General features: G+C 66.2%; 1 protein-coding gene across 1 annotated transcript in view; it reads left to right on the top strand.

Moving 5' to 3' along the window:
- The first annotated feature begins 2,119 nt into the window (after window positions 1-2,119).
- Window positions 2,120-13,568, top strand: part of RBPMS2 (RNA binding protein, mRNA processing factor 2) — a 32,724-nt gene continuing 21,275 nt past the window's right edge. Inside the window, exon 1 of the mRNA XM_054169013.1 lies at window positions 2,120-2,489. Coding sequence (XP_054024988.1) covers window positions 2,430-2,489 — 60 coding nt within the window. The 5' untranslated portion in view covers window positions 2,120-2,429. The remainder of the gene's footprint in view (window positions 2,490-13,568) is intronic.

The raw sequence follows: 13,568 nt of genomic DNA on the forward strand, positions 1-13,568 counted from the left end.
CAGGAGGGGATTGGATGTGGCCCTTGGTGCCATGGTCTAGCCAGGAGGTCTGTGGGGACAGGTTGGACTCGGTGATCCTTGGGGTCTCTTCCAACCTTGGCGACTCTGTGAGACTGTGAGACTGTACACAGCTCCTTCACCTCTCTGGCTTGGCAGCTCCCGACGCAGCCTTGCAGAAGGAGGTGACCTCCTTGCTGCTGCGCTCCAGGCGTGGCTGCGGCGCTGCATGCACACCGCTGCTGCTGCTGCTGCTGAGAGCCCCAACCCGGAAAGCCAGGCCATGCAAAGCCAGCACTAGCTCCCAGGAGCATGTGTCCCCTCCTCCAGCACATCTCCTGCCATGGCATAGCACTGACACAGGCTGGAGAGCAGCCCTGGAGAAAAGGCCTTGGGGGTGCTGGGGGAGGAGAAGCTCCACAGGAGCCAGCAGGGAGCACTTGCAGCCCAGAGAGCCAAGCAGAGCCGGGGCTGCAGCCAGAGAAGTGTGGCCAGCAGGGCAGGGAGGGGATTCTGCCCCTCTCCTCCACTCTGCTGAGACCACAGCTGCAGCTCTGGGGCCAGCTCTGGAGCCTCTGGGCCAGGAAGGCTCTGGAGGGGCTGGAAGGTGTCCAGAGCAGGGCCAGGAGGAGGAGCAGAGGGCTGGAGCTGCTCTGCTCTGGAGACAGCCTGAGAGAGTTGGGGTTGTGCAGGCTGGAGAGGAGAAGGCTCCCAGGAGAGCTTCTGGTGGCCTTCCAGGAGCTGCAGGGGGCTGCAGGAAAGCTGGGGAGGGACTTTGGAGGGTGTCAGGGAGGGATAGGGGTCTGGGACACCTCTGAGGGGGCAGGAATCAGGCTTGGGCCAGGGAGGCAGCAATGAGCACTGGCAGCCCAGAAGCAGCCCAGCTAAGCTGCCCTTGGCCTTCTGGGCTGCCAGTGCCCATTGCCAGAGTTGGAGGGAGAGGATCCTGCCCCTCTGCTCTGGGGTGTCAGGGATTGACTAGAAGTGGGGAGGTTGAGCTTGGATGTGAGGAAGAAGTTGTTGCCCAGGAGGGTGGTGAGAGCCTGGCACAGGCTGCCCAGGGAGGTGGTGGAAGCCTCCTGCCTGGAGGTGTTTGCAGCCAGGCTGGAGGTGGCTGTGAGCAACCTGCTGTGGTGTGAGGTGTCCCTGCCCATGGCATTAGAAGTGGGGAGATTGAGACTGGATGTGAGGAAGAAGTTGTTCCCCAGAAAGGTGGAAATGCCCCAACCCTGCAGCTCCTCCCAGGCCTGAGAGCAGGGGCACCACTGGCACCACTGGCTGCTTGTGGGGGCATGGGGCTGCAGCAGCAGGAGGAATCTGGGTCCTGTGCCCAGCCAACTGCTGTCTCAGGGGGTTGGGGCTGCACCCCTGGGGTTTTAGGGTCACTTAGGGAGCTTCTGCCCGGGGGGGGCGGGATGTGGAGCTGCTGCCTGGGAGGATGTGGAGCTGCTGCCTGGGAGGATGCAGGGCTCCTGTCCCAGTAGATAGGGGGCTGCTGTCCTAGGGTTACAGAACCCACATCCCAAGCTCCTGGATCTGATGTCCCAGGGAACGTTTGGCTGCTGTGCTAGACTTGTAGGGCTCCTGTCCCGGGGAAAAGTGGCTGCTGTCCCCGGGGCCCCTGGAGCTGCTGTCCCGGGGCCCCTGGAGCTGCTCTCCCAGGGTTACAGAAGCCACATCCCGAGCTCCTGCAGCTCGGGGCTGTCACGGGGGCGTTGCGGAGCTGTCACCCCAGGGCTGCGGGCTTGCAGTCCCTGGCCGCTGGACCCCCGCGAGGTTCTGCCACCTCCCCCCCTCCCACGCGGGGGTGCCCGGGGCGGGGGTGCCCGGGGCGGGGGTGCCCGGGGCGGGGGTGCCCGGGGCGGGGGTGCCCGGCGGCGCCCGGAGCCCGGCGGCGCCCGGAGCCCGGCGGCCCCTTTAAGGAAGTGGAAGTTGATGGAAGTTGGGAAAGTTTTGGGTGGGAAGGAGGGGAAGAGGAGCAGGCGACTCAAGCCGCCCTGACCCCACGGCAACAACAACGCAAAAATGTCCAGCACCCACCCGGGGCGCGGGGGGTGGGCTGGGCCGGGCCGGGATTGGCGGCGGGCGGCCCGGGGGCGGCTCCGGGCAGGCGGGGCGGGGGCGGGCGGGTCCCGGCCCCGCTGCTCCGTGCGCGGCGGCGGCGGCGGCACCGGGAGCGGCGGCGGCTGGGGCTGGGGCTGGGGCGCGTCGGCCCCGCAGCTGCCGCTCGTTGCGCTCCGCTCCGCCCGGCCCGGCCCAGCCCTTAACAGCGGCGCGGTCCCGGGACGCCGCATGTGAGCCGGGAGGGCAGCGCCTCACCGCCCCGCACCGCCCCCGCGCACCGGCACCGCACCGGCACCTCCACCCCGGCTCCGCCGAGCTCCGGAGCAGCCGGCACCCTCACCTACCCCACTCGTCCCGAGCACCCCACCATGAGCAACCTCAACAAGGACACCGAGCACACCAACGGCAACGCCAACGTCGAGGAGGAGGTGGGCAAGGGCACGGGAGAGCGGCCGCGGGGCTGCGTTATCGCCGCTTCGGGGCGACGGGGGTGGGCAACGACGGCGGTGAGGCACCGGCGGTGCGGCGTCGAGGAAGGAGCGCCGTGGAAGCGGGGATCGAGCAGGGGGACGTCGGGGAACCGAGGCTAGGGCGGTTGGGATGCGGTCCCGGGGTGTCGTGGGAGCGGGAGTGGAGCGTCGGGGATGCGGTGCTGCGGAACCGGGACCGGAGCGCAGGGCTGTGGTCGGAGAACCCAGGAAGCGGCGCCGCGGTTTGACACTTGGGTCGTCGGGGGACCGGAGATGGAGCGCTGGGGTCGGCCCCAGCTGGAAAGCCTAGGCTGGGCTGTGGGAGCCGGAGTACGGCGGCGTCAGGAAGCCGGGACAAGGCAGCTGGAAGGGGCAGGGGACGGGGCCGGGGCCGGGCAGGGGAGCGCCCTAGTTGCCAGCTGGAAGCCCTCCCCTCTGCCCAATGCAGCCCCGCGGGCAGGAGGCTGGTGGGTGCCTGCTGCCTCCAGTCCGGGCAATGCCTGTGCCCGTGGTGTCCTGCCCCCAAGCCCTAGCGGCTGCAGGGCACCAGGCTCCTGCAGCAGGCACCGCTCTACCCATGTAGGCTTATAAGGGCACACCGGGACCACGGTGGTGGAGAGCAGCCTGGTTGGCACTGGAGCAGGGCTGTGAGCTGCCCTGCCAGTGGTCCCTTTCCCCTGGGCGGCTGTGGTGAGCCGGGGCCTGACTGCTGCTGGCCTCTGGGTGGGCTCGCAGGGGTCCCTTGTCCGTAGCCCGATGCTGAAGCCGAGCTGGCAGCCCTGCACAGCCCTTGGAGCCACTGGCTGGGCGGTGGCACCGGGGTGCCCCTCGAGCCGGCGTTCCCAGATCCAGAGATGGCCCTTTGGGGTGGGATGCCCGGGGAGGGGCTGGGGTGGGTGTCCCTGGGTGAGGCACTGGGAGCCATGGGCTGGGGGATCAGCTGGGGCTGGGGGATCAGCTGGGGCTGGGGGATCTCGGGGGTCTCTTCCAGGCTGGTTGGTTGATCCAGCGGCTCCCTAGCTGCCCATCCCCACGGAGAGGGCAGGGGGAAGCGCCTGGCCCTCGGCAGCCTCTTGCTGCAGTCCTCCACGCCCGGCCCTGGGGAGCAGGGAGGTGCTGTGGCCCCCTCCCCGCAGCCCTCCTCCCGCGCGCCGTGCGCCGGCTCTGCCGCAACATGGCGCCAGGCTCTCCCCACCGCCCGCCATGGCACCGCCTGGCCTCCCGCCCCGGCTGCCCTGCCGCCCCGGCCCGGGGGACCTGGCTAATGGGCTGGAAGGGATTGGCAGGTGGTGGCCGGAGCCTTTTCCCTCCCCTGTGCGGAGCGGGGCTCGGGCGACGCGCCGGAGGTGGATGTGGTGCTGCCCTGGCCTCGCTGCGGGGGGCACCGGTGTGGGTGGGTAGAGGCAGAGCACCTGGGGCCCTGTGCCCCTTCCCTGCTGAGGGGAGGCTTGGTCCTGAGGGGCTGAAGGGAGGCTCGGTGCGGCTCTGCAGGCAAGGCCTGCAGTGGCTCCCTTGGCGCATCCCAGCGGGGCCGGTGCCCGGCGGAGGGTTGGCTGGGGGAGTTCTGGGGGCCGGGGCAGAGCTGACTCCCTCCCCGCTGCTGGGTGGTGCTCTGGCCAAGTGGCTGCTGGAAGCTGCTGCCTTTGGGGAGGCTGGAAACGGCAGCCCCGTGGACAGGCCTGGCCTCCCTGGAATCAGGCTTGGAAAACCACATTAAATGCTGCATCCCTGGGGAGCAGCTGAACACAAGTGGTTGTGTGTGTCCCCCCCCTTTCCAGTAGGCCTCCCCTGCGTGTATACAGGGAGAGGGACAGCCCAGACCACCCTGCTAGGTGGTCTACAACCTCACTGGGTGCATTTGTCACCTGGTGTCCAGAGGTGCAGCAAAGAGCTGACCCCATGCTGGAGGTGGCTGAGCTGGGACTGCTGCCCCCCAAGGGTCGTCCTCAGCCCTGGTGGGATCGCTGTGGCAAGTCCTCTCTCTGCCTGCAGCCATCACAAACCATGCTGGGGGTGAGGAAGCTGCTGGTTGGGCTCTGTGTGGGTCACTCCGGGAGCCCTCTGAAGTTCGTTTTTGCTGTGTCCTCCTGGCCGAGCAGGAGCTGCTCCTTGCCAGAGAAAGAGCTGAAGGTGGCCCAAGGAGTGACCTTGTGTGGAGGGCCCCGGCATCCCACCCGTCCAGGACCCTCTGCTGGAGCTCCCCTCGATGCAGAGCGATAAACACATCCAGTGCCCCACGGACGGCGCCGCCCCGGGAGGCTGCGCTGGGCTCTGTCCCCGCGCTGCTGGCTCCCGGTGCCGCAGGCTCCCCTCCGTTCTCACCCCCGCCCTGCAGACCTCCTTCGCCCCCTCCCCAAGCGGCCGTGTGCCCCTGCCCGCGGCGGGGCCGGGCTGCCTCCCCGCTCCAGCCTCTCCCTTTATCTCCTTCGCGAGCCCCTGGCTCTCGCCGCCGCCGCTTCCTGCCCGGTGACATGCGGAGGACAGGAATGCCGCCGCTGCTCCTCCCGCTCCTCTCCAGCTCCTTAACGGGAATGTTAAACAAACATGGGCCGAGTGTCAGTCCCTGCTGTTCCTCACCAGACACCTCCCCGAACTCAATCCCTGCCTGCTCGCCGCTATCTCCTGTTTAGCTTTGCCGGCAGCCTGCCTGCCAGCCCCGGCCCTGCGCCCCCCGGAGCCCTGCCGGGCGGGCAGCTGCCTCGGTGCCCCCTGCTGCAGGCAGCTGGAGGAGCTGCCTTGCTTGCCGGGGACGCTCCTCTTCGCGGCTGTACTGCAGGAAGGACCCTGTGGTTCCACCCTGGCCGGTGCAGAAGTGCTGCTCCTGCTCTGAAGTTCATCCTTGCTCCCTCAGGAGGTTGCTGGGACGTTGTAGGTCCGGTGGGGGGGGATCTGGAGCTGGCTGGCAGGATGCCCAAAGCAGGTGGTTGAAGTCTGTGGTTATCTCCTGTCCCCTTGGCCCCCTTCCCTTGGCAACTCTCGAGGGCCTGCTGGTGTCGCCACGAGTGGGGGCTGCTGCTGTCATGGCAGGGCTTGGACAGCCTGGACTGCTGCAAGTGGAGAGCAGAAGATGAGATCCAGTGGGAGGTGTCCCTGCCTGGGGCAGGCGGGGTTGGAGCTGGAGGCTCTTCAAGGCCCCTTCCAAGCTAAGCCATTCTGTGAGGTCGTACCGGGTGGGCAGGGCTGGAAGAAGCTACTTGGCTGAGCTCTGCTAGGAGAGGATCCTCTTCCCTGTCGGTCCATGGCAAGGCTGTGGTGTCCCTCTGATGGGAGGCAGGAGGCTCTCAGCTCCCAGGCAGCCTCCTTGCCTCACCCCTGGCCGTCGGTGGCCGCCGCGGGCTGGGGGTGCCGGGAGCGCCGCCGCCGCTCCGTGCTGGATGCCCGCAGCGCCGCGTGGAGCGGTGCCAGGCATCTCTTGACTGCTGTAATCCCTGCCTGAGTGGACCTGGATCCTCCTGCAGGCAGGGGTTCTGGTGCTCTGGCCTGAAACAAATCAGCTTCACGTAATCTCTGCAGTCAACTGACTGCTGCTGCTCTTGACGGCTACAGCTTCAAGTTCTTTCCAGCTGCGGTCACCACTTGCTAAGCTTTCTCTTGTGCTTGGCCTGGCTCAGCCAGGATGGTGCTGCAGAGCTGTTTCCATGCATTGCAGGAGGCCCCTCAGTGTTAGCTGCAGCTTGCTGTCAGTGACAGATTGTTGGCTGGGCTGACACCCTGGTGTCACCATGCAGGCAGAGGTTCTGGGAACTGGTGTGTTCCCAGAGCTGCTCTTGGCCTATCAGTGAAGGGAGGGTGTGGGAATCTCCTCCTTATCTCCTCAGGTCCTGCTGCCTCTGAGCACCCTCTGAAGGACCTTCACTCCCCTTCATCTTGCAGCTCTAGGTTTCTTAGGCATGAGTCTAAGTTGTGTTGAGCATCACTACCCCAGCTAGACCTCCTGGTGGAGTTCCTCCTGCTGCTGGTGGTGGCTCTGAGACCCAGCTCCAGGATCCTTCCTCCTTGGGTAATCATGGAATGGTCTGGGTTGGAAGGGACCTCCAAAGGTCACCCAGCCCAGCCCCTCTCCCCTGGAGCAGGTTGCTCACAGCCCTGTCCAGCCTCACCTTGGCTATCTCCAGGGCTGGAGCCTCAACCACCTCCCTGGGCAGCCTGCTGCAGTGTTCCAGCAGCCTCCTGGGGCACAACTTGTTCCTCACCTCCAATCTCAATCTGCTCTGCTCTAACCTGAGGAGTTGCTGAGTGGAGCCTTCCCTGCTTGGCCTCAGAATGAAGTGGTTTGTGGTGGTGCTTATGGAAGTTATGAAGTGCCAAAGGCTGCCTTGCTAGCGAGGGACTCTGCTTTCCCAGCACCAAACCGAGGAGGATGCCCTTGGAGGTGCCTGGAAGGTGGCTCAGGGCGGCTCAGGCTTTGCTGTCCTGCCTTGTGCCCCTGCTAGAGGAACTGGCACTGTGGGGAGCCAAGCATGGCTCTTGCTGGAGCTGGTGTGGAAGGCTTTTGGAAGCTCCAAGATGCTTTGCCCTTGCTGGTGTTGCTCGTGCCAAGCCACGAAGGGTTTGCTGCTGGGGTCATGGAGCTGTGCTGCTGCCTGCTCTGGACCCCCAGGTGCCTGGCCCTGGCTTGAAGCCTCACCAGGGCATAGCAGGGCAGCCAGGTGGGCAGGACCTCACCTGCAGGGCTCAGCACCACCTCTCCCAGGCATGCCAGGCACTAGCTGGGGCAGTCTCAAAAGCATGTTCCCAGGGATGCCTGCACTCTGTGGGCCATGCCTGGAGCAGGGAAGGCCTTCTGCAGCAGCAGCCACCATTCCCCAAGGATGGCTGAAGTGGCTGCATGTGGAAAGAACTAATCTGTGCTTCAGAAGGACCTTTGCACCATGTGAGGTGGTTGCAGCTGAGCTCCTCCTGCCTGCCCAGCACAATGAGGTTGGTCCTGGTGAGGGAGCAGGGCACTGGGGCTGCTGAAGCTGGCTGTGCCAGGGTGCCTCAGCCCTGATGCCAAGCCAGCCCAGAGTGCCTGAGGAGAATGGACCCTGGGGCAGGGTGGTCCTAGCTCTGTGCAGAGATGTGTGCCAGGTGACCCTGCCCTTGGCCTGGCAGGAGTGGGTGCTGCAGGCTTGGCAAGGACACTTGGCAGCACTGCTGGGTCGTGGTGTGGCTCAGAGGCTGCCTGCCCCAGGACTGTTGCCCTTAGCCCCAGCAGACTGGGGTGCTGGGGTAGCTTGGGGGGATGCAGCCCCTGTGGTAGGTGAGGGTGGAGGTGACACAAGGTGTGGACTCCTCTTGGTGAGGCTTGCTTTGACCTCAGGGCTCACCCACTGGGAGCAGGGCTGGTGCTGAGGCTTGCTCTGATCACATCTCCTGCACCCAGCCCTGTGGGCAGGGACAAGAGGTTGGCCTCTGCTGTGTGCCCTACAGGAGGGAACAGCCTCAAGGCCACCTGGCTGCAGGCTGCCCTGTGGAGGGGCAGGGTGGCAGAGCACAGATCCTGGGTCCTGGCTGCAGCCAGCCTGCTGGCTCCTGGGGTGGCCTTTTCTGGGGGGCAGCTGCACGAAGCTTGCACATAGCTCTGCTTGGACACTGAGCCCAAGCTTCCCTGAGCACAGGCTGTGGTTGCTGGGAAGCCAAGGGCCCTGCAGGGCAGCCTTAGCCATGGGGAGGGTCTCCAGCCCTGCTCCACAGCCCAGAAGGGGTCTGCTGGCTCGGGATGGTGCACCCCCTCCTGTCCCTGAGGGGCATGGTGCTGGCTGCTTGTGGCAGTGTGTGGCTCTTGGTGTGGCCCTGTGTGTCAGGAGCTGCTGGCCTGGGGCTCTGCCCCCCTCCCACCTGCTTTCCAAGGGCAGGAGACCAGTGTCTGTGTGCCAGTGTCTCCCTTGGGTCACCCCCAGCGGCGGCTTGGAGGGCAGAGCGAGCTGTGGCCTCGGAGGGAGCACTCAGCTTGCCTGGGAGATCCTGGGGGGGGTTCAGCCCTGGTGTCCCCAAAGGTCTCCCTGTGCCTGGGGTGACCCTGCAGCAGCTCTCCTTTTCCAGGGGTTGTGTGGCAGAGCTGCCTGCAGCTGGCCCCTGGGGTTCCAGCCGTGCTCCACGGGGCCGTGATGGGGCTGGGGCCGGGGTGCACTCGGGGGGGGCTGCAGCAGCAGTGCTTGCTTTGGGACCCGAGGTGAGGATGGACCTCCTGAGGGTCCTGCACCCACACTGCTCGGGGTGGAGAGGCTGGCAGGAGCTTGGCTCACCTCTGTGAGCTGGGAGGGCAAATGCCTGCGTGCAGGCAGGAGCAGCTGGGCTGCAGCAGGGTGAGAGCTGCCCTGGAGCTAAGGTCCCTGGCTCCAGTGGCTGGTGAAAGGTGTCTGCAGGCCCCCAGGTGTGCTGCTGGGTCATGCCAGCAGGGATGTGAGTGGCCTTCAGAGTGCTGGCTGTGGCACCTGGCACTGCCTCTTGCAGCTTGGCAGAGGGTGGGAGGCTGCCTGGGGACCTGCAGCCGGCACCTCCTCGAGCTGGGCAGCTGCCCTGTGGGCACAGCGATCCCCTGGGGCTGGCATGCTCAGCTGGTGCAGCAGCCTTGGGGCCCTGGCTGGTCCCTGCTGCCTGCCCTCCTCCCTGGGAGATCCTGCAGAGCCCCAGGGCTGGGGCTGCACTGCAGGGCCAGCCCAGCAGTGCTTCCTCCCCCGGGGCCAGAGGCTATTCTTGGGTGCTGCCCTGGCCTTATCTGCTGCCATGTGCTTCCTGCTCCCCGGGGCAGCGCTGCTGCTGCCTCCTCTCCCGGCTAGCCCCTGCCTCTGAGGCCTTCCTGCCCTCACCACAGGGGTGGCTGAGCCTGGGGGAGGCTCTCCCCTGCCTGCTGTGGGGAAGAGCAGTGGTGGGGAGGGGCTGGTCCAGCTGGGCAGTGTCACATGTGAGTGCTGCAGCCTTGGGGACAGGGAGCTGCGTGCTCGGGCTGCCTCCCTCCCTCCCCCTGGCTTAGCAGGATGTTGGTCCTTGGCTGCCTTTGGTGCAAGAGGCTGGCTTCAGGGGGAAATGCCTGCAGCCCTCCGTGCCTCCACTGCTGGGGGAGGTTCAAGGCCCTCTTTCCTCTCTGGGGATGGAGGGGGTTGGGGATGGCCGAGGACTGGAGCAGTCCCTGGTCTGCTCCTGCCCCGGGGCCCTGTGAGCTGCTGGAGGGGATCAGAGCTTTGCCTGGGCTGGAAGCAAGCAGCCAGCTCCTGCAGCCTCTCTGCTGGTGATGGGGGAAACTGAGGCACCCAGGGATGGAGTAGCCTCATGGCAAGCCCCTTCCCCCCCCCGACCCCGGGCCAGCTGTCCCTGGCAGAGCCCAGCCACCTCTCACCCTGCTTTGCCCTTGTCTCCTGGGGTCTGCCCAGGGCTGGGCAGGAGCCCTGCAGCCCCACAGCCCCTGGGGAACAGGGGCACAAGGCTGCTGCTGCTGCCCCCTGCTCAGCCCCCTGGCTGAGCTCCTGAGCAGTGCCCTGGCTGCAGGCTCAGCTCCCTGCCCTGCAGCCTTGCTGCCTTCCAGCAGCCTCCTCTCAAAGTGGCTGTGGCTGTATGGCTGCTGCCCCACCCCGGGGGGGCTCTCCACTGGTGGCCCCTGGGTGCCTGAGAGGTGCCCTGCTGGGGGGGGGGGTGTCTCCCTATGGAAGAGCTGCTGGGGCCTTGGGGTAGCTGCCTGGAGTGGGGCCTGCCTTGGGGGTGCTGCAGCAGAGCTTGGCCCTCCCCTCAGCAGGGTGCTGGGGTGGCCAGCTGGGGGGTGGCTCGTTCCCAGCAAGGAAGGGCTGGCAGCTGGGGGTGGCTTCCTGGGCAGGGAGGACATCCAGTGGCACAGTGTGGGTGAGGCAGCAGCCTGGGGCCCTGCTGCAGCTGTCCTCAGAGGCCTCCTCACCACCCCTGGCAAAGGCTTCTGTGCTGCAGGCTCTGGGAGCCCCAGGGCTTGGCCACTGGCCAGGGGCTGGAGTGGCCCCAGCTGTGCAGAGGGCTGTGGGTGACAGCTGGGGCAGGGGCTGGTGCTGCAGAAGAGCAGGGGGAGGCTTTGCTGCCTGCTGGGGGGAATCCAGAGCAGGCTCCTAACAGAAGCCCAGTGCTGGAGACCACCCCCCCAGAGCAGCTCTGCTGGAGCTGCATCCTTCTGCCTTTGTGTCTGAGGCTTCCCACCTGCCCCTGGCTGGGCTGTAGGGCAGGGCCTGGCCCTGCCTGGGGCTCCCTTTCAAGAGCCCTTTGCTGAGAGCCAGCTGTGGAGATGCAGAAGCCCTGCTGGCCTCCTGGCAGGGCAGGGGCAGGTGCTGCTGCTTGGCTTCTTGCAAGCCTTGGTGCTGGGCACATGGCTGTGCTCTCCCTGGCTGGGACTCTGCTGGGAGATGCAGCTGTGCCAGGGCTGCCTGGAGCCCCCCAGGGCTGCCTGGAGCACTCCCTGGGTTTGTCACTGCCTCTCCCCCCTCCTGTGTGGGAAGCTGTGCTGGGATCCTCCCTCTGCAGGAGGCAGCTGAGATGCTCCTGTCCCTCCTGGCACCAATCCTGTTTCCCATGGCACTGCTCCATCTCTGCTGGGTGTTTGGAGTGGGGGCATCCCCAGAGGGGGGGGAGCAGGGATGGGGAAGGGAAGGTGTTTCCTGCAGGGCCTCCAGCAGTGTGGCCCTGCTGGGCTGCCCCAGAGCCTCTGCCACCCTGCTGGGTGTGCAGTGGGGCTCAGCCATCCCAGGTGAGGTCAGGCTGCTTCCCCCTGCTCCTGAGGGGCTGGCAGCAGAGTCTGAGCATAAGAGCAAGGTGCTCCTGGAGCTCTGCTCTGCCTTGCCCAAGCTCCTGCTGCGTGTGTGGTGTGGCCCAGGCAGCCCTGAGCCACCCCCCAGCTGGGTCCTGTTGGGTTGGGGTGTCCTGTGGCTCCTCCAGCTGCTCTGGGGGGGAGGCAGAATATCTGCATGGGGCTGGTGGCAGGGAGCTGGAGCTGGGCAGAGGCTGAGTGCCAGGGCTGGCAGCCTGGCTGCAGCAGCACTGGGGGCTGGCTGGTGGCCTCCCAGAGCCAGCAGCTGTGGGCTGCAAAGGGCTGGCTGCAGGGTGCCACTTTGGTCAGTCCCCTGGAAGATGTCTGTCCAGGTCCTGTTGGCCTGGGGAGGGCTGGGGCAGGGCTGCCCCCAGGGTGCCTGGGCTGGCAAGTTGCCTCCTGCAGTGGGTCCCTCAGACCCCCTTTGCTCTCTGACTGCTGCTGCTCCCCTGCTGGCACCTGGCCTCAGAAGCAGGCTCCCTGTGCCCCACAGATGTCTCTCCCCATCCTCCCCCTCTCTGCCCTGAGTGCCTTGGTCTCCCTTTGCCCTCTCCCTGGTGGCTTCCACCCATGGAATGTGCTGCATGGCAGAGACCTCACCCTGGGCTCACTGCTTCTGAGGAGCTCCTCTGAGCCTGGGCTTCCCCTCCTCTGTCTTGAGGCCCCTGGGGAAACCTTGTTTGAAGGTGCCAGCTGGGGGCATTGGGGGCTGCCCAGAGTTTCTTTGGGGTGCTGAGGCCAGGCTGGAGGTGGCTGTGAGCAGCCTGCTGTGGGGGGAGGTGTCCCTGCCCATGGCAGGGGCTTGGAGCTGGCTGAGCCTTGAGCTCCCTTCCAGCCCTGACAATCCTGTGCTGGTTCTGTGATGTCAGCCCTGGTGGGTGCTGTGAGCTGGCTGGCATCCCCTTTCCACATCTGGAGACAGACTAGGGCCTGGGTGCCAAAGGGGAAGACCTTTGGCTTGCCAGGGAAGGTCTCCTGCTCCCCATCCTCGGTGGCAGCTGCTGGGGCTGGCCTGAGGAGCTCCTTGCCTCTGACAGAGAGCTCTGCCAGGCAGCTGCCTTGCTCTGCTCAGGCTGCTGGAAGGCTGCTTGAGCAGCTGACTTCTCCTTCCCTGAGCAGCCAGGGCACCTCCATCCCCTCTGCCTGTCGCAAGGACTTACCCAGAGAGCCATCAGGAGACCATTTGGAGGCCCAGCAGGAAGGCAGATTGCTGCCTGCTTGCAAGGAGCATCCAGCCTGGGGGCTGGGCAGGCTCAGCTCCTGAAATATTGAAGAGGGGTGGCTGGTGCTGTCACAGGGCTCAGGCACATGTGTGCCACCACACACCCTGCAGGGAGGGGGCTGGGGGAGGAGGCAGCCACTGCCTGCCCTTGCCTGGGCATCAGCTGGCCCAGGGGGGGCTGCAGCAGGCGAGGGGCTGGGCTGCAGCAGCAAGCATCCTGCTCCCCCAGCAGGGCAGAGCAGAGGCTGGCAGGAGTGGTGGGGCTGTGCATGCAGAGAGAGCAAGGGAAGGGTGCCCAATGCCCCAGGGAAGGGTGCCCAGTGGTGGCACTCTGCAACAGGCTGGGGCAGGGAGGCAGCAGCTCCCTGAAGCATCCACAGGCTGGATGTGGCTGTGAGCAGCCTGCTGTGGTGTGAGGTGTCCCTGCCCATGGAGCTGGCTGAGCCTTGAGGTCCCTTCCAGCCCTGCCAGCAGCCCTTAGCCCAGCTGGCATGGAGAGCAAGAGGGGGGCAGAGGACACCCCCCCCCCCACCCCCCCAAGACTTTCCTGATTGCTGCCCATCCTAGAGGCCTTCAGAGGTGATGTGGAGGTTGTCTGCACCCTGGTGGGGCTGTCCTGGGCACAGGAGCCTGAGGAGCTGTGTGCCCTCCTGTGCCCAGGGTGCAGAGGCTCTGCTGCATGCTCTGTGCCCCAGCCCAGCAGCCCCTCCTGGCTTTGGTGGCCAGAGAGGTGTCAGGCACCAAGGGAAGTGGCTGAGCAGGAGGTGAAGTGTGGGAGCAGAAGACAGGAACAGGGTCACTGCATGGCCAGGGGATGGATGGCCTCAGGCTCCTTGTCCTGGGTGTTCTGCAGCTCCAAAGCAGCTGGCACTGCTTGGTGCCCACCTGGGCATCAGAGCTGTGCTGTAGAACTCCAGAACTATCAGGGCTGGAAGGGACCTGGAGGCTCAGCCAGCTCCAACCCTCTGCCATGGGCAGGGACACCTCACACCACAGCAGGTTGCTCACAGCCACAGCCAGCCTGGCTTCCACCTCTGGATGCTCTCCCTCCACCTCTGGCAATGGGCACTGGCAG

The sequence above is a fragment of the Dryobates pubescens genome, chromosome 17, assembly GCF_014839835.1.
Source record: "Dryobates pubescens isolate bDryPub1 chromosome 17, bDryPub1.pri, whole genome shotgun sequence".
Taxonomy (NCBI): Eukaryota; Metazoa; Chordata; class Aves; order Piciformes; family Picidae; genus Dryobates; species Dryobates pubescens.